Source organism: Typopeltis vanoorti, chromosome 12 (genome assembly GCF_054136105.1).
Source record: "Typopeltis vanoorti isolate ZY-2024b chromosome 12, IOZ_Tvanoo_1.0, whole genome shotgun sequence".
Taxonomy (NCBI): Eukaryota; Metazoa; Arthropoda; class Arachnida; order Uropygi; family Thelyphonidae; genus Typopeltis; species Typopeltis vanoorti.
The window spans coordinates 134,437,910-134,456,325 of NC_143560.1; the positions used below are offsets into that span (position 1 = coordinate 134,437,910).

The window sequence follows — 18,416 nt, forward strand, 5'->3', positions numbered from 1 at the left end:
AAATTGATAGAAATTAAGTAGTCTGAACTCCTATAGGAATTTAAATAACTTTGCTGTTGATAGATTGTGCTTAAGTGGTCTGAACTCCTATAGGAATTTAAATAACTTTGCTGTTGATAGATTGTGCTTAAAAGCACAATGTAAATTAATCATCATCATCAAATTCCTGCCATGTACCCTCAAGGGATGTTCAGGATATGATGGTACTACATGAAAAAAATTACATCATTATTAATTTCCTATCTACAATTTTCCTCCAAATCAGTCTGTTACTTGTCAAGACTCCAACATTATCAGATCTTATATTTCTATCGTCTAAAGCACTTTATACCGTATCAATCCACCTATATCTTGGTCTTCCTCTGGGTCGTTTTGCTGCCAACCTGGCAGAGAACGCTTGTTTTGCTAATCTTTCCTCGCTCATTCTGTTTAAGTGATCATACCACCTGAGATTAGCTCTGCTAACACATTCCTGGATGCTGACAATGTCAAGTTCTTTCCTAATATCCTCATTTTTAATATGATATTGCCACTGATGCCATCTGTTCATGCCTATAATCTTTCTCAGGACTCTCATATCTGTGGTCTCTAGTCTTTGGTCAAGTGTTTTACTTCTGACCCAGCTCTCAGATCCATAAGTTAAAACTGGTTTGAACACTGTCTTGTATACAGCTAATTTAGTTTTAAAAGAGGTAAACCGTGAGTAGACATAACTATACATAAAAATATAACGGAAAAACTCACGTAGAAAAATTATTTAATGGTATAATTTTCGCCCGTGTGTCACAGGCATCTTCAGTACAATTAGGCACAAAAATTAAACATTAACTGACAATTCCAAAAAGCACCACCTAAGTAGCTGGTGTAAGATAACTAAAAAGGTCAATAACTTTCCTAAAAAAAAAAAAAAAATTAATACAATAAAAAGTTAGGAAAGATTAGCTGATTTGTAAAGTACTATCTCCCATAAAGGGGATAGACGTAAGCCGTCGGATCTGTTTAAGTTAGAATGAAGTAGAGTTTCACATGCTTCTTTATAAAGGCGTTCCATGAGAAACTGACTTTTGTGAAGAACTCTTGTCTTTTTCCAATGAACTCTGTGTCTAGTGAAGATGGCATGTTCTGCAAGTCCAGACTTTTCAGGTTTAAAGTATTCAATATAACATTGGTGTTCTTCTAGCCGAATGGAGGCAGATCTTCCCGTTTGTTCGAAATAACATAATCCACAAGAGCACGGAATCTGGTAGACACCTGGATGATTGAGATGTGGAAGCTTGTCCTTTGGAGAAGCGAGAAAGGTGGAGATTTTTCTAAACGGTCGAAAGGCAACAAAAATATTCAGCGGTTTTAAAATTTTTGCTATACGTTCACTGATGCCTTGTATATAAGGGATGGTAATGCACGTTATTTCCTCTGTGTTTGAAGAGGGAGACATATTAAATCTACTCAAAGTTCTTTTAATGAAGCAATTCTTATAGCCATTAGATAGAAAGGAAGAAGTTATATATCGTATTTCTTTCTGTAAAAGATCGTCTGTAGAACAAAAGGAGTGGGCCCGATGAACCAGTGTTTTAATAGTTCCTGCCTTTTGACTGGGATGGTGATGAGATTCCGCATGGATATAATGGCCTGTATGAGTCTTCTTTCTATAAACTGAGAAATGTAGGTTACCATCTGGTTGGCGAAGTTAGCATTTAGCCTTTTTAGATCTTCTAATTCTTCGCCAACCAGATGGTAACCTACATTTCTCAGTTTATAGAAAGAAGACTCATACAGGCCATTATATCCATGCGGAATCTCATCACCATCCCAGTCAAAAGGGAGGAACTATTAAAACACTGGTTCATCGGGCCCACTCCTTTTGTTCTACAGACGATCTTTTACAGAAAGAAATACGATATATAACTTCTTCCTTTCTATCTAATGGCTATAAGAATTGCTTCATTAAAAGAACTTTGAGTAGATTTAATATGTCTCCCTCTTCAAACACAGAGGAAATAACGTGCATTACCATCCCTTATATACAAGGCATCAGTGAACGTATAGCAAAAATTTTAAAACCACTGAATATTTTTGTTGCCTTTCGACCGTTTAGAAAAATCTCCACCTTTCTCGCTTCTCCAAAGGATAAGCTTCCACATTTCAGTCATCCAGGTGTCTACCAGATTCCGTGCTCTTGTGGATTATGTTATTTCGGACAAACGGGAAGATCTGCCTCCATTCGGCTAGAAGAACACCAATCTTATATTGAATACTTTAAACCTGAAAAGTCTGGACTTGCAGAACATGCCATCTTCACTAGACACAGAGTTCATTGGAAAAAGACAAGAGTTCTTCACAAAAGTCAGTTTCTCATGGAACGCCTTTATAAAGAAGCATGTGAAACTCTACTTCATTCTCCTAACTTAAACAGATCTGACGGCTTACGTCTATCCCCTTTATGGGAGATAGTACTTTACAAATCAGCTAATCTTTCCTAACTTTTTATTGTATTAATTTTTTTTTTTTTTTTTTTTTTAGGAAAGTTATTGACCTTTTTAGTTATCTTACACCAGCTACTTAGGTGGCGCTTTTTGGAATTGTCAGTTAATGTTTAATTTTTGTGCCTAATTGTACTGAAGATGCCTGTGACACACGGGTGAAAATTATACCATTAAATAATTTTTCTACGTGAGTTTTTCCGTTATATTTTTATGTATAGCTAATTTAGTGTTCCGACTAATTTCTCTCCTATTCCATATGAATTTATTCAATTGACTTCCCAGCATACCAGCTTTGCTGATTCTGTTGTCTATTTCTATATTTAATTTACCATCTTCAGTAAAAAGCGTGCCTAAATAGCTGAAATGTTTTACTTGTTCCACAGGTTCTCCATTCACAACACAGTTGACATTTTCAATGATTCTGCCTATTTTCATTGTCTTTGTCTTTTTATTGCTGACCTTCATACCATATCTATTACAACAGCTATTCAATTTAGTCAGAGAATCTTGCAGACTTGTAGCAGATTTATTTAGAAGTATAACATCGTCTGCATAAAGCAAAGAGCTGACATTAACATCTCCAATTTTGATATCATGTTTATTATTATTATTATTATTATTATTGTTCCGGGAAACTCCAAGGAGTCGACAGACTCATCGAGGGAGGCCCTAACATCATGTCTGGAACAACTATTCAACATTCACACGGTATCTGTCATATCTTGCCTTGAACTCATTCACGGTCGTAGCACCCACAACAGACTCTGGAAGCTTATTCCACTCATTTACCACTCTCCAAGTAAAGAACCTAGCTCTAACACCCTTGTCAACCACGTTCTTGCCCAGCTTCCATGCATGGCCCCTAGTCCTCCCACCACCAGTCATATTTTCAAAAATATCTTCTGGATCAATCTTATAAAAACCCTTCAGTAATTTGAATGTCTCAATCATATCACCCCTCCTTCGCCTATTGTCCAATTTTTGCAACCCACAAATCCTCAACCTATTCTCATAAGGTTCATTCCACAGACCTGCTATCATCTTGGTCACTCGTCTCTGGACTCTCTCCACTTCCCCCCCCCATCACGAAGAAACCCTGGTGCCCATAACTGGGCACAAAAGTCCAGATGGGGTCTTATCAAGGCTTGATACAGAGGAACAACAACTTGCTTCTCTCTGCATGTTAAAGTATTTTTCATAAGCCAAGTGAGCTGTTTTAGTTACTTTTGCAATGTGCCCCCTAAACTTCAACTCCCTATCCACCAGCACTCCCAAATCCCTGGCCTCATCAATCTCCTGGAGTACGGTTCCACCTATGCGATATACTGCTGCTATTCTTTTCACCCCAAAGTGCATAACCTTACACTTTGCCACATTTAACTGACATCCATTTTTCCTAGCCCAGTCCTCCAAACTATCCAAGTCATCCTGTAAAATTTTGACATCCTGTGCACTCACAATTGCTCTACCCAACTTTGCATCATCATCAGCAAACAAGTGAACACTTCCTCTCATATCCTTTCCAATATCATTGATGAACAAATTGAAAAGCAGTGGTCCAAGAACAGAGCCCTGCGGCACTCCACTAGTCACAAGACGTCTTTTTGACTCCACTCCTGAATAAACCACTCTCTGGTATCTCTCCTTCAACCACCCTCCTATCCATCTTACCAACCCTATATCTATCCCCATCTGCTCCAGTTTACTGATTAGGGTTCCATGTGGTATCCTGTCAAAGGCCTTGGCAAGGTCCAGAAGTATCACTGTAAACCCATTACCCCTATCCAGTTCAGCTGTCACTGTGTTATAAAACGTGAGCAGGTTACTGAGGCATGATCTACCCTTCATAAAACCATGTTGTCCCCCATACAATATCCCATTTTCATCTATCCAATCCTGTATTCTTTTCTTGACTAATTTCTCTAAGACCTTGACAATGATTCCTGATATGCTAATCGGTCGGTAATTTACAACAGCGGTCTTGGAACCACCTTTATGCAGTGGAACTATTTTACCCTCCTTCCACCCGCTCGGGACTAACCCAGACCCCATACTCAAATTAAACAAAATGGTCAAGGGTACTGACAATTCATTAGCTGCTTCTCGTACTACACGAGCTGGTATACCATCCAATCCCACAGATGTATTGACATTGAGGTTATGCAATAGACTACTCACCTCCACTTCATTCACCACAATTCCCATATAATCTACTGGTTTATTCGTTTCTGCAATGTCACCACATGGATAATATATTCTTGCAAAGTGCTCACTCAGTAACTCAGCTATCTCAACTGATTCAGTTACCTCCCTACCATCGGCATTCTTTAAAATCATTCTGCCACGTACATTTTTCCTTTTACTTGCTACATATCTAAAAAACTGTTTAGGATTCTCTTTAGCCCGCATGGCTAATGTTCTTTCGTAATCCTTTTTTGCTTTTCTTACCACACTCGTCACCCTTCTGGCCTGCGCTTTATACCGTTCATGTGCCTGCCGGTCACCTTTCTCCTTAAATTCCCTCCATAGTTGTTTCTTTTTTTGCAGCTCAAGCTTAATGGTGTTATTCATCCATTTAACCCCTACTTGATTTATTATTCGGACTCTAGGTATACAGTCAGCCATTGCTTCATGCAAGCACTTCTTAACCACCTCCCATGCACTATCAACTTCTAGTCCTTGCAGTTGTACATGCCATGGCACTGAGCCAATCAAACTCCTAAGCTTGTCATACTTTCCAGCCCGATAATTCCACATGTACCCTGTCTTAATTGAAAATTCTACACCTTTAGCCACCTCCCAAGTCAAGACTCTATGATCACTCTCACCGATTGGTTGCAATGTGGTCATATTTGTTACAGCCAAATCCTCAGATGTAATTACTAGGTCAAGCACTCTCTGACCCCTAGTATTTTCCATTACATGCTGTCACAGATAGTTATCCCTTAATAACCGCATAAAATCCAATTCCTTCTTCCTGTGTGTCCTCTCCTCACTCCAATCAATGCGACCATAGTTGAAATCTCCCATAATAATCACCCTCCTTCCACTCATTTCTTCTATTTACTTGTGCTTACTGTCACCACCATCTTTTCCATCACCTGGTCTATAGCAGCACCCAATTGTATATTTAGTTCTGCCAGCCACAATCTCACACCAAATGGCCTCAAATGTGCTCTTTTCTCTATCCTGCAATTCAACTTCTATTCGCCTTGGCTGTAGCTCATCAGCTATCATCAACAATACTCCTCCCCCCATTTTATTCTCTCTGTCATTCCTGAACACTATACCCATCACATTCAATCCCACTAGCTATATCATCTACAGTCAGCCATGTTTCACTAATACCAATAACCTGTGGTCTGGAAGTGCCAACCATGGCCCAAAACTCTTCCTTCTTGTTCCTAATACTCCTAGTATTAGTGTACATGAATTTAAGACCCCCATTAGCCCCAACCTTACCTTGATGCCTTATATTAACTATCCCACTCTGGTTTGTTGTCCTTATTTGTTCTAGCATATTATATTCATTCTTACATTCAACTGCCTCCCTAAGGACTGTATATCTACTCTCCCCCTTAACGAATCTAGTTTCCCTGAATTTGCACATCCACTACATTCAGCAACACTTTCTCAAGTCTTCTTACACCACAACCATTCAAATGCAAGCCATCCATCTTATATAGATCCTTTCGCCCATCAAACTCACTCCACATGTCCACAAATTCCACACCACTTGTCATACATATCCCACGCATAAAGTCATTCGCAATTATGGCCCTCCTTTTAAACATTTCACTGTCATACCGTGGCAAAAGACTAATCCTTCTAACTCTCTCACTCTTTTCTTTTACTACCTCAAACAATTCATTCAGGTCTTCTATCATTTCCATTTTATCTCCTTTCAAATCATTCGTACCTGCCACAACAATCATTTCTTTCATCCTTTCCTTTTGCTCTCTAATAGACTCAGTTACATCCTTTATGGTTGCACCAGGTTGGTACGTTTTTGTCAAATCCTCTACTAACACACCTCGTACTAACGAGTCTCCATACAGCACTCTATCCTTCATTTTGTTCATGTTCACATTCATACTCCTATTTTTCCTGTCATACCTTTTATTATTGGTTGGTTCATTCAGTCGACTTTTGTTCATGCACACTAGCTGCTGTTTTGCCCTTTCTATCGCACCATTCAACAATGCGATCTCATTCAATGCATCTATCTCATCTTTTTTATTCTCTGAGAAACCATTAATACTATCATTCACACTTTCTACATTCACACTCTCATAATTGTCATGTACAACCTTGCCGTTTCTTGTCATATCGCTATTTTCTTCCTTCTGAAGGTTGACAAAAATATCACACTCACGATCCGAAATACACTTCAATTCCTCATTCTCCCTACATTTTCTACACACATTCAATCCTTTATTATCATCTATCCACACTCCGACTGCACTCCGTAAAGCGTACAATTCACATCAGTACACTGACTCATTTCTTTTATACTACTGTTCTTTGATAACAATGACTAACCATCATTACTGGCCGCCATTTTCCTTCGTACAGGTGCCATAATTATTATATTCTATTATACCACTTTCCTTCATAATGTGATCCATATAGATAATGAATAACAGAGGGGATAACATACATCCTCGTCTCACACCAGATTTAACATTAAACCATCTTCCTGTACTTCCTTCAATTCTAACTGCTGACTTACAACTCAAATAAAGACTAAGTATTGCTTGATATAATGCCCCATTCACACCATATAACTGCAGCGTATTGAATAGCTTCTCTCTTGGCACCTTGTCATATGCCTTTTCCAGATCGACAAAACTTAAATACAGATCTTTGTTATATTCCCATGCTTTCTCGACTGTTTGTCGTAAAGTGAAGATCTGATCCTGACAGCCTCTATTTGGCCTGAATCCAGCTTGTTCTTCACCAATCTTTTCTTCCACAATTCTTCTCAACCATTTCTCAAGTATACTTTGCATAGATCTTGCCAGGAACACTCAGTAGGGAAATACCTCTGTAATTCTCACATTCAGTTTTATTTCCCTTTTTATATATGGGTACTATGAGAGCTCTACTCCAATCATCGGGAATTCGTCCCTCTGTCCAGGCTTTCTGAACTATGCAGTGCAGCCACTGTAAGACTCTTATACCACCATACTTCAGCATTTCTGGTCGAATATCATCTACTCCTGCTGCCTTTCCACATTTCAAGCCTTTGATGGCTTTTTCTACTTCAAGTATGGATATGTATTTCTGACTGCATGCCTGGTCAGTGTTTTTTACCACTGTGCTGTCATCACTGCTTGTTTCATTTAGCAGTTTTTCAAAGTAATTACTCCATACTTCAAGGATATCTTTTTCTTCCGTTTTTATGTCACCTTTATCGTCTCTAATTCCTTTTACAGCACTCTTTCCTCCATTCTTAATCTTCTTCAACAACCTCCAGAATATTTTGCCACCTTCTTGATATTTATTTTCTATATTCTTGCCAAAGACCTCCCATGACTTTTGTTTAGCTAGTTTTACACAGTGTTTAGCATTCTTGCATTTGTCTCTATATTCTCTAAGAGCACAAGCTGACTTATTTGACAGGAACTTTTGGTATGCTTTCTTCTTTTCCTTCACTGCCTCTTTAACTTCCTGTGTCCACCAGGGAGTTCTGATTTTTTTATTCTTACAGACAACCTCACAACATGCCTCTCTGGCAGAATCAATCAATGTTTTCTTCAGAGTTTGCCACTGAATCTCCAAGGTTTGATTCCTGTTCTCAAACTCTTTCATTTTTTCTTCAATAATCTTTGTGTATTTTAATGAACAGTTCAGATCTGATAGCTGCTCAACTTTTATTCGCTTTAAAACTTTCTTACATGTTATTCTTTTCAATATTAAATTCAATTTTATCCTACTCAAGACTAAATAGTGATCACTTCCAATTTCAAATCCTCTGTACACTCTGGTGTCCTGCACCAAGGAGAAAACATCACTATCAAGAATAACATAGTCAATGAGACTTTTCTTATTCCTAGCCTCTTCTCTCCATGTGAATTTGTGCACATTTTTATGTTGGAACATGGTGTTAGTAATAACCAGTCCATGTCCTGAGCAGAAATTCAACAGATATTTGCCATTATTATTAGCTTTGCTCTTTTATCCAAATTTTCCCAAAATATTTTTGTATGTCTGACAATCATTTCCCACTCTGCTATTCAGATCCCCAACAAGGACCAACTTTTCATTTTTCATTGTGTCAGTTGCTTTTTCTAAAGCCTCAAAAAACCTCCTCCACTTCTACCTTAGTAGAACCTTCTGTGGGACCATAGGCACAAATAAGTGTCATTGTCCAGTTCCCCATTCTCATATTTGCCCACATTACTCTACTTGAGACTGCCTGCCATTCAAGAAGATTAGCCTCATATTTTGTGTTGAATACTATGGCTACCCCTTCTTTTCTTTGATTGTCATTGCCTGAATATAACATTTTGTATTTATTGCTCAGAAAGATCTCACCAGTTTTGGTCTTTTTTGTTTCAATCACCCCTATTATGTCGATCTGGTACTTATCTAATTCCTCAGCTAGCTCCATTTCTTTGCCATTCAGGCTTCTTATGTTGATAGTACCGATCTTTAACTCTGGTGATGTTGAGTTGGGGTTTGTTTTCAGATTTGTTCCAGTAGCTGACTTTTCGCTGTTCACCCTGGTTCCCTGGCGAAAACAAACGGGGCCTTGTTTAACCGGGCGACGCCCGAGCCGGCATGAAATTCTGTCATGTTGTACCATCATTTTTTTATTTTGGTTTAACCAATAAGAATTCAATTTGGTCGGCTAAATCCCAAATTGCCAGACCATCCTTGTTCGTTCAGTATCTAAGTAGATACCCAACAGGGTGCACCACGAGAAGGTGAGGAGAACCGACTAAGGCTTCTGACATTAGGTCAGAAGCCTTGGTCGGTTCTCTGCATTCCTTTAAAGGCTATGTGGAGGTCTCCGCTCAGTTATACAGCTTTGACCCTTAAGCACCCCTAAATTGATAGAAATTAAGTGGTCTGAACTCCTATAGGAATTTAAATAACTTTGCTGTTGATAGATTGTGCTTAAAAGCACAATGTAAATTAATCATCATCATCATCAAATTCCTGCCATGTACCCTCAAGGGGTGTTCTGGATATGATGGTACTACATGAAAAATATTACATCATTATTAATTTCCTATCTACAATTTTCCTCCAAATCAGTCTGTTACTTGTCAAGACTCCAACATTATCAGATTTTATATTTCTATCGTCTAAAGCACTTTGTACCGTATCAATCTACCTATATCTTGGTCTTCCTCTGGGTCGTTTTGCTGCCAACCTGGCAGAGAACACTTGTTTTGCTAATCTTTCCTCGCCCTCGCCTAAATTGATAGAAATTAAGTGGTCTGAACTCCTATAGGAATTTAAATAACTTTGCTGTTGATAGATTGTGCTTAAAAGCACAATGTAAATTAATGGAATGTAAATTAATCCATTCAACACTATCATTACATTACATTATTATATCACACATAGAGATAATATATTTGAGCAAACCAGGATTGTATTAGAATTAAGGCACAATATATTTATCTCATGAAGACTGTTGAAGAAAATCACTATTTTAAAAAATGAATAAAATATTGTGATATTCTTCAACTGTTCATACTATACATTAATTCTAATATGTTTCTCATATACACAAGTTCCAAACGTAAAACAAGGCTGTTTCTGCAATGGAAAGCAAGGTAGTGAGAAGTAGCAAGTAGATTTTTGCAGTGGAAGAGTTTCCAGATTATTAGTATAGCCATACTGTTTGAAATTTATGACATACAGCAAAATGACACAGAAGATTCCTATTGCATAAGTAGGAACATCAATAGGCAGAGAAAAGAGCTGGTTGTTCACTCCCCCCCCCTCAAAAATATGCATAAAAAGAATACCATGTTAACATTACCTTAAAAAAATTAAAAACAGATATAAATTTAACAAGGGCTTTGAAAAATTTCAGCAGATGCAGAGTTTGGAGTTAACTTTAAAACAGTGATATAGTTTTTCTTTTCTGGGTGATGTGCGATGGAGGAATATATTCAAATCATTTGTGAAACTACAAATAGCATATCAGAATAGTCAATAATGATCCTAACTTGTTCCCTGGATATCTCCAGAGTCTTTGCAATGTTTTTACCTGGTATTCATCTATCATCAAGGATCATGCCATTGATGTTTCCAGGTGTGATCGCTGTGGAAGGTCTTCCTGACCTGGGGGCATCTGTTGTCTTAGGATGACTAGGTTTAAACTTGGCCACCCATCTGGCACCTGTTGGATATGCTGGGGCACAGTCTCCTAAAGTGTCGCACAAAGTTTGGTGAATCTTAGTTGCAGACTTTTTTTTTCAGCATGATAAAGTTGATGACAGCCTGCACCTTTTTGTCTTCTAATTTCTTCAAAACCTCTGATATGTCTTCTGATATATCCTAAAGGAAGAACAAATTATTACAATTTGATGAAACATGAGGTTACCCCAAGTTTGATCAAATTGTAATAATTTGTTTTAAGAGTTTTATCATATGTTATTGCTTGTTGTATCAGTTGCTTTAACATAATTTTTGTTCTAAGTGTTCATCAGAACTTTTAACCCCCCCCCCCCAGTAGGCATTCTTAACTAAGATCCCTTTTGATGCTATGATCTGATCTAACGCTCTTCGACTTCGAGTTCCTTCTTTCATATGCCGCTTGAGGAAGCTGTTTCGCAATAGCTCACTAAATTAACTGGACTCAAAAACACTCCCCCTCCTGCATGTCATGTCTGTTCTTCTCTCTTCAAAAATGGTATATATCCCAGTTAAATCTGCTCCCAATATCAGGTTTCACTTGCCAACAGTTTTGGGCCACAGTGTATTTACCATAGCAGCAAACTTATTTCATTCTTGATCCATTTGTCCTGATGCATCTGGCATTTGTTTATAGTGATAACAAATAACCACCTGGTCTTATACTTAAATTATTATTATGCGACACCTCCAGGAGTCCAAAGACTCATCGAGAGAGGGAGGGCACCTACTCTACAACTCTCTGTCTCCACTACTCAATCCACTAACTGCAACTACAATGGCATCTACCCCACACCACTAGTATTTCCACAGACATTCGCAAACATCCATGCCCACAGTGGGATCTGAGCCTACAGCCTTTTGGCTGGAGAGTTGATACACTAACTACTCGGCCAACCAGGTCAGCTTACTTAAATCTGCTTGGTCAGTTGGGCAATTTTCTCTTTTTCCTCCTCAGATACACTCAAAGGTTTGAACCCTAAGCATACATTTCCACCCCTTTGCCAGATATGTGACCATGCTCTGTGATGTTCATATCATTATCATGTTTGCATAGCATAGCTGAACTTGTACACGCACATTCTCACTGTTCCTCCCATGACATCTAGTTTCTCTAACTCTGCATTAGGTCTTATTCCAATAAATAAATTTTCCAGGCTCCCAATTCCAAATACATTGATATGCAGGCCATTCTTCTTATACATGTGCAAGTCTTTTTTACCATCAAACTCACATCAAACTTGGTAGAATGGTTTTTCTTGTTTTATTTCTGCTGGGCCATGTGTAAATCAATATATCATATCAGATGATGCATAGGCCATAGTTTTGGGAATTGGGAAACTTGAAAAATTCAACAAATAAGTTTGAGAATAAAGTGATGGAATATAATCTCTACAGTAAATAGATGATAAGAGGTGATATGATTTAAATCTATAAGTTGTTGACAGGAGCTTACTAGTAAATACTGAGGAACAAATTTTTTATAACCTGAGTGGAATGCATTTTCTTAGAGGATAATAAGAAAATTCATTCACAGCCAGTGAATGAATTTAAAGTATTAAAATAGAAATTTACAGTATAAATGAAGAATTAATGTAGGAATTTATCTTATGCCCCAATGTATTGGGGCATTTTAAGGTAAATCTTTTTTTTTTTATTTATTTATTTTTTTTTTTTTATGGATGATTGTGTAAGCCAATGCTAATTTTATTTGTGATATATTCTGATGTTAATGTTTAATGAAACAAAGCTTAATTACTTGTTTCTGATTTTGGTCAACAGATTTACCACAGTAAGATACATTGTTCCACCAAAACTTATCCTTCCAAGCTATGAGAATAGAAGAAGACTGCAAATAAATGCACAGAAGCTGGTAGAAGTGGTATTAGACTTTAATCTTGAAGAACAACCAATATTCTTCCATATTTTCAGCAATGGTGGTGCAACAGTCTATCATCATGTTAGTGAAGTTATCAGAATCCATTCCAAGAAATTTCAGGTACATTTTGAGTAATAAAAATGTCTGTTGTAATGTTATTTGCAAACTTTGTACATACATTATTTAAGTGAAGTATAATTTAATTATCTTTTAAAGAATGCTTTATTATATGGGTATATCTCTGAAATTCTGAGATGTACCCATATAATAATTCTTCTTTCCACTATTAAGGTGAATTTCATAATCAGCATTGCTAGGCTCACTTTTAAAATATTGAATTGCATTTTCCATTGCTGTATACTAGATTGTTTGCTCATTACTGTGTATGATAGTTTCCCGGTCATTTTCAGATCTAAAGTCACTGTGATTTCATTAACAAAATTCAGAATGGAATATTGTATCCAACCACTTTCTTAGCAAGTTTGGACATAACAAATCTTCTTTACTAATGTTCCCAGAGAACACACGATATAGTTGCCAGTAGTTTTCACATATGAAGATTGTGGATGTCAGACATTCTCCTACATGCCATCTATCCACACAAAACTTCTTAACTCCACATGTTTGAAAAAAATCTTCCTACATCAATAATTCAAGAACTTTCATCAAAAAAATTAAGGACACCATTTTAGATCCGAGACATTAACACATTGGTACATAAATCTTTTTACCAATGTTCCCAGAGAAGACACAAATACAGTTGCTAGAAGAACAGACACCATCAACCTTTTCAGACTTTGTCTAGACAACACATTCTTCAAATTTGACAACTTCTGTTATGACCAGAAAGAGTACCTAGCACACTGGAAGCTTCTCATTCTACCACAGCAGATATGTACAAGGATTCCTTTGAAAAGTTGACCGTTGGGAGGAAAAAAACAAAACAAAGTATAAGATTATTATTATTATTATTATTATTATTACGGGCAACTCCAGGGAGTCATTAGACTCATCGAGGGAGGCCCCAAATCCTTTTCATCACAACTATTCGACATTCATACAGTATCTATAATACCTCGCCTTAAACTCATTCACTGTCACAGCATCCACCACAGACTCAGGGAGCGCATTCCACTCATTCACTACTCTAAAAGTAAAGAACCCAGCTCTAACACCTTTACTAACCACACTTTTGCCCAGTTTCCATGGATGTCCCCTAGTCCTCCCACAACCAGCCCTGTTCTCAAAAATATCTTCTGAATTAATTTTATAGAAACCCTTCAGTAATTTGAATGTCTCAATCATATCTCCCCTCCTCCGCCTATCAACCAATTTTTGCAACCCACAAATCCTCAACCTGTTCTCATACGGTTCATTCCACAGACCTGCTATCATCTTGGTCACTCGCCTCTGGATCCTCTCCACCTCCTCCCCATCAAGAAGAAACCTAGGTGACCAAATCTGAGCACAGTAGTCGAGATGAGGTCTTATCAAGGCTCGATACAGAGGAACAATAACCTGCTTGTCTCTGCTTGTCAACGTATTCTTCAGCAACCAAGTGATTTGATGAGCTGATTTGGCCACTTTTGCAATGTGTCCCCTAAATTTCAATTCCTTATCCACCAACACTCCTAAATCTCGTGCCTCATCAATTTCCTGGAGCACGGTTCCACCAATGCAGTAAACTGCCTCCCATCTTTTCACCCCAAAATGCATAACCTTACATTTTGCCACATTAAATTGACATCCATTCTCCCTAGCCCAGACCTCCAATCTATCCAAATCATCCTGCAAAATTTTGACGTCATCTGCATTCACTATTGCCCTACCCAACTTTGCATCATCCGCAAACAAATGAACTGTTCCTCTCAGATCCTTTCCTATATCATTTATGAACAAATTAAACAGCAGTGGTCCAAGAACAGATCCTTGTGGTACACCACTAGTCACAGGCCGTCTTGTGGACTCTACTCCTGAGTAAACCACTCTCTGATATCTCTCCGTCAACCACCCTCCTATCCATCTCACCAACCCTATGTCCATTCCCATATGCTGCAATTTACTGATTAGAATTCCATGTGGTATCCTGTCAAAGGCCTTAGCAAGGTCCAGCAGAATCACTGTAAACCCATTACCCTTATCCAGTTCAGCCGTCACTGTGTTATAATACGTGAGCAAGTTACTGAGGCATGACCTACCCTTCACAAAACCATGCTGTCCCCGATACAGTATCCCATTTTCTTCTATCCAATCTTGTATTTTCCTCTTGACTATTTTCTCTAAGACCTTGATAATGATTCCTGTTATGCTGATTGGCCGGTAATTTTCAACAGCAGCCTTGGAACCACCTTTGTGCAGTGGAACTATTTTCCCCTCTTTCCACCCCCTTGGGACTGACCCAGTCCTGAGGCTCAAATTAAACATAATGGTCAAGGGCACTGACAATTCTTTGGCCGCTTCACGTACGACACGAGCTGGTATACCATCCAATCCCACAGATGTATTGACATTGAGGTTCTGTAATAGACTAGTTACCTCTACATCATTCATCACAATTCCAGTATAAGCTGTTGGTTCCTCCATTTCTGCAAAGCCACCACCTGGATGATATACTCTTGCAAAGTGCTCGCTCAGTAATTCCACAACATCGACTGATTCAGTTACCTCCCTACCCTCAGCATTTTTTAAGATCATTCTACCATGAGCATTTTTCCTTTTACTTGCAACATATTGAAAAAACTGTTTGGGATTCTCTTTAGCCTGCATGGCCAATTTCCTTTCGTAATCTGCTTTTGCTTTTCTTACCACCCTTGTTACCATCCTGGCCTGAGCTTTATACTGTTCATGCACCTGATGGTCACCCTTCTCCTTAAATTCCCTCCACAATTGTTTCTTTTTTTGCAGCTCAAGCTTAATAGTGTTATTCATCCATTTAACCCCTACCTGATTTATTATTCGGACTCTTGGTATACAGTCAACCATTGCCTCCTGCAAACAGTTCTTAACCACCTCCCATGCACCATCAACATCCAGCCCTTGCAGTTTTACATGCCATGGCATTGAGCCAAGCACACACCTAAGCTTGTCATACTTACCAGCCCGGTAATTCCACATATACCCTGTCTTAATTGTAAATTCGACTCCTTTAGCCACCTCCCAAGTCATGACCTTATGGTCACTCTCACCAATTGGTGGCAACATGGTCATGTTCGTTACAGCTACATTCTCAGTTGCAATTACTAGGTCCAGCACTCTCTGCCCCCTGGTATTTTCCAATACATGTTGCCGTAGATAGTTGTCTCTTAATAACTGCATAAAATCCAATTCCTTCCTCCCATGTGCCCTCTCCTCTTTCCAGTCAATGTTACCATAATTGAAATCACCCATAATAATTACCCTCCTTCCATTCATTTCTTCTATTTGCTTATGCATACTATTCCCACCATCCACTCCATCACCCGGTCTATAGCAGCACCCAATTGTATATTTTGTTCTGCTAGATTGTATCTCACACCAAACAGCCTCAAATGTGCTTTTTTCCCCATCCTGCAGTTCAACTTCTATACTCCTTGGCTGAAGCTCATCAGCTATCATCAATAACACTCCTCCCCCCTTTTTATTCACCCTGTTACTCCTGAACACGCTATACCCATTGCATTCAATCCCACTAGCTTTATCATCTTCTGTCAGCCATGTTTCACTAATACCGACAACCTGTGGCCTGGAAGTGCCAACCATGGCCAAAAACTCTTCCTTCTTGTTCCTAATACTTCTGGCATTAGTGTATACATGAATCGCAGAAGCCCATTTGTCCCATCCCTACTTTGATTCCTTATACTAATTATCCCATTATGATTTGTTGTCCGTCGTGCTCGCCCGGGCATAATATACTCATTCATACACTTAACTGCCCCCCCTAAAGTCTGCATATCTACTCCCCCCCCTCTTAATAAATCTAGTTTCCCTGAGTCTGTACATCCACTTCCACATCATTCATCAACACTCTTTCAAGTCTCCGTACACCAACTCCATTCAAATGTAACCCATCCATCTTATATAAGTCCTTTCGCCCATCGAACTCATTCCACACATCCACAAATTCCACACCACTCTCCATGCATAACCCATGCATAAAGTCATTGGCAATTATGGCCCTCCTTCTAAACACTTCGCTGTCATACCGCGGTAAGATACTCACCATCCTAACTCTCTCACTCTTCTCTTTTGCTACCTCAAACAACTCCCTCACATCCTCTATCATTTCCATTTTGTCCTCTTTCAAATCATTCGTTCCTGCCACTATTATCATCTCTTTCACCCTCTGTTTTTGCAGTCGAATAGATTCGCTGACGTCCTTTATGTTCGCACCCGGCTGGTACGACTTCGTTAAACTCTCAATTATTACGCCTCTTAATAGCGAATCCCCATACAGCACTCGCTCCTTCATTTTATTGACGTTTACGTACATTCTATTATTTGCCGTCACAGACTTCCGCCGGTTATTTGTCGGTACGTTCAACACACATTTTTGCATACGCTCCAGTTGTCGTTTGGCTCTGTGTATCGCGCCATTTAAACGGGCAATTTCGCTACTCGCATTTATCTCACCATTTTCATTATCGATCAAATCATCCATTCCTTCGGTGTTTCTACCTTCATTTACACTTTCAGTGACGCTCTCACACATATCTGGCACTACCACGCAATTCTCTAGTACACCGCCATTTTCTACATTCTGACTACCGTTAACGATATCAGTCTCGATACACGAAACACGCTTGAAGTCCTCATTCTCTTTACACTTTCTACACATATTAACTCCACTATCACTTTCTAACCAGACTCCTACCGCTCTTCGCAAGGCATACATCTCACAGACAGCACATTGCATAAATTCTTTTACATCAAAACTCTTAAGCAAGCATGGCGACCTGGCCGCCATTTTTTTCTTTATTGGTGCCATGTGTACGCTATCTTTTCTTAAAAATAATAATTAAAATAACAGAAAACACGCAAAAATTGCACAGACACACCAAGAAACAAAAAGCAAACAATACTACTTAAAATTCTGGTAAAATATCTAATGTTAAGATATGGAATATAGAGAAAAAAAATTCGACACTGGTAGTTATTTATATTCTGCTTCCCACCCACCATCATTATGCCCAGAAGTAAGGTATCAAAGACAAAGATAGAACATTATAAGCGATACAAACAAAAGGTTGCAGGAAATGCATTATCTCAGGGAGGAATTCTTAAAGAATGGTAATGGTCTTAAAACTATTAATAACATCTTACAAAGGAAGGCCATCAAATGTTTTAGCACATATAGAAAGAAATTAGACTACTATTACTACTACATTAAACACAGATAAAATTTCTGTGTTAAAGCTATACATGAAAGTTGTCTTCACACCATTGCAAATTTATCCCTGATGCTGAGGTCACCAAAACAACCTCATTCACCACTTAATACATTCATGTTGAGGTGATCGGTCTCAGTCACATCACCTCCCTCTTTCTGCTGTCTGTTATTGTCTATATTCTACATATTCTCAGTCTGTCTTCATAATCAGTATTCCACAATCCTGATATCATTTTTAACACTCTAGCTTTAACTGCTTCTCTTTTCCAAACTTTCCAGACTTTTTCAGTCAGAGGCTTCTTTTTCCAAA

At 38.5% G+C, this 18,416-nt stretch overlaps 1 protein-coding gene across 2 annotated transcripts in view; it reads left to right on the forward strand.

Annotated features, from left to right (window-relative positions):
* The window catches only part of LOC150101239 (transmembrane protein 53-A), a 205,881-nt gene that overhangs the window by 15,285 nt on the left and 172,180 nt on the right, over window positions 1-18,416 (forward strand). For both annotated transcript variants that reach the window (XM_090402254.1, XM_090402253.1), the window contains exon 2: window positions 12,645-12,861. In XM_090402254.1, coding sequence (XP_090258380.1) covers window positions 12,645-12,861 — 217 coding nt within the window. The remainder of the gene's footprint in view (window positions 1-12,644; window positions 12,862-18,416) is intronic.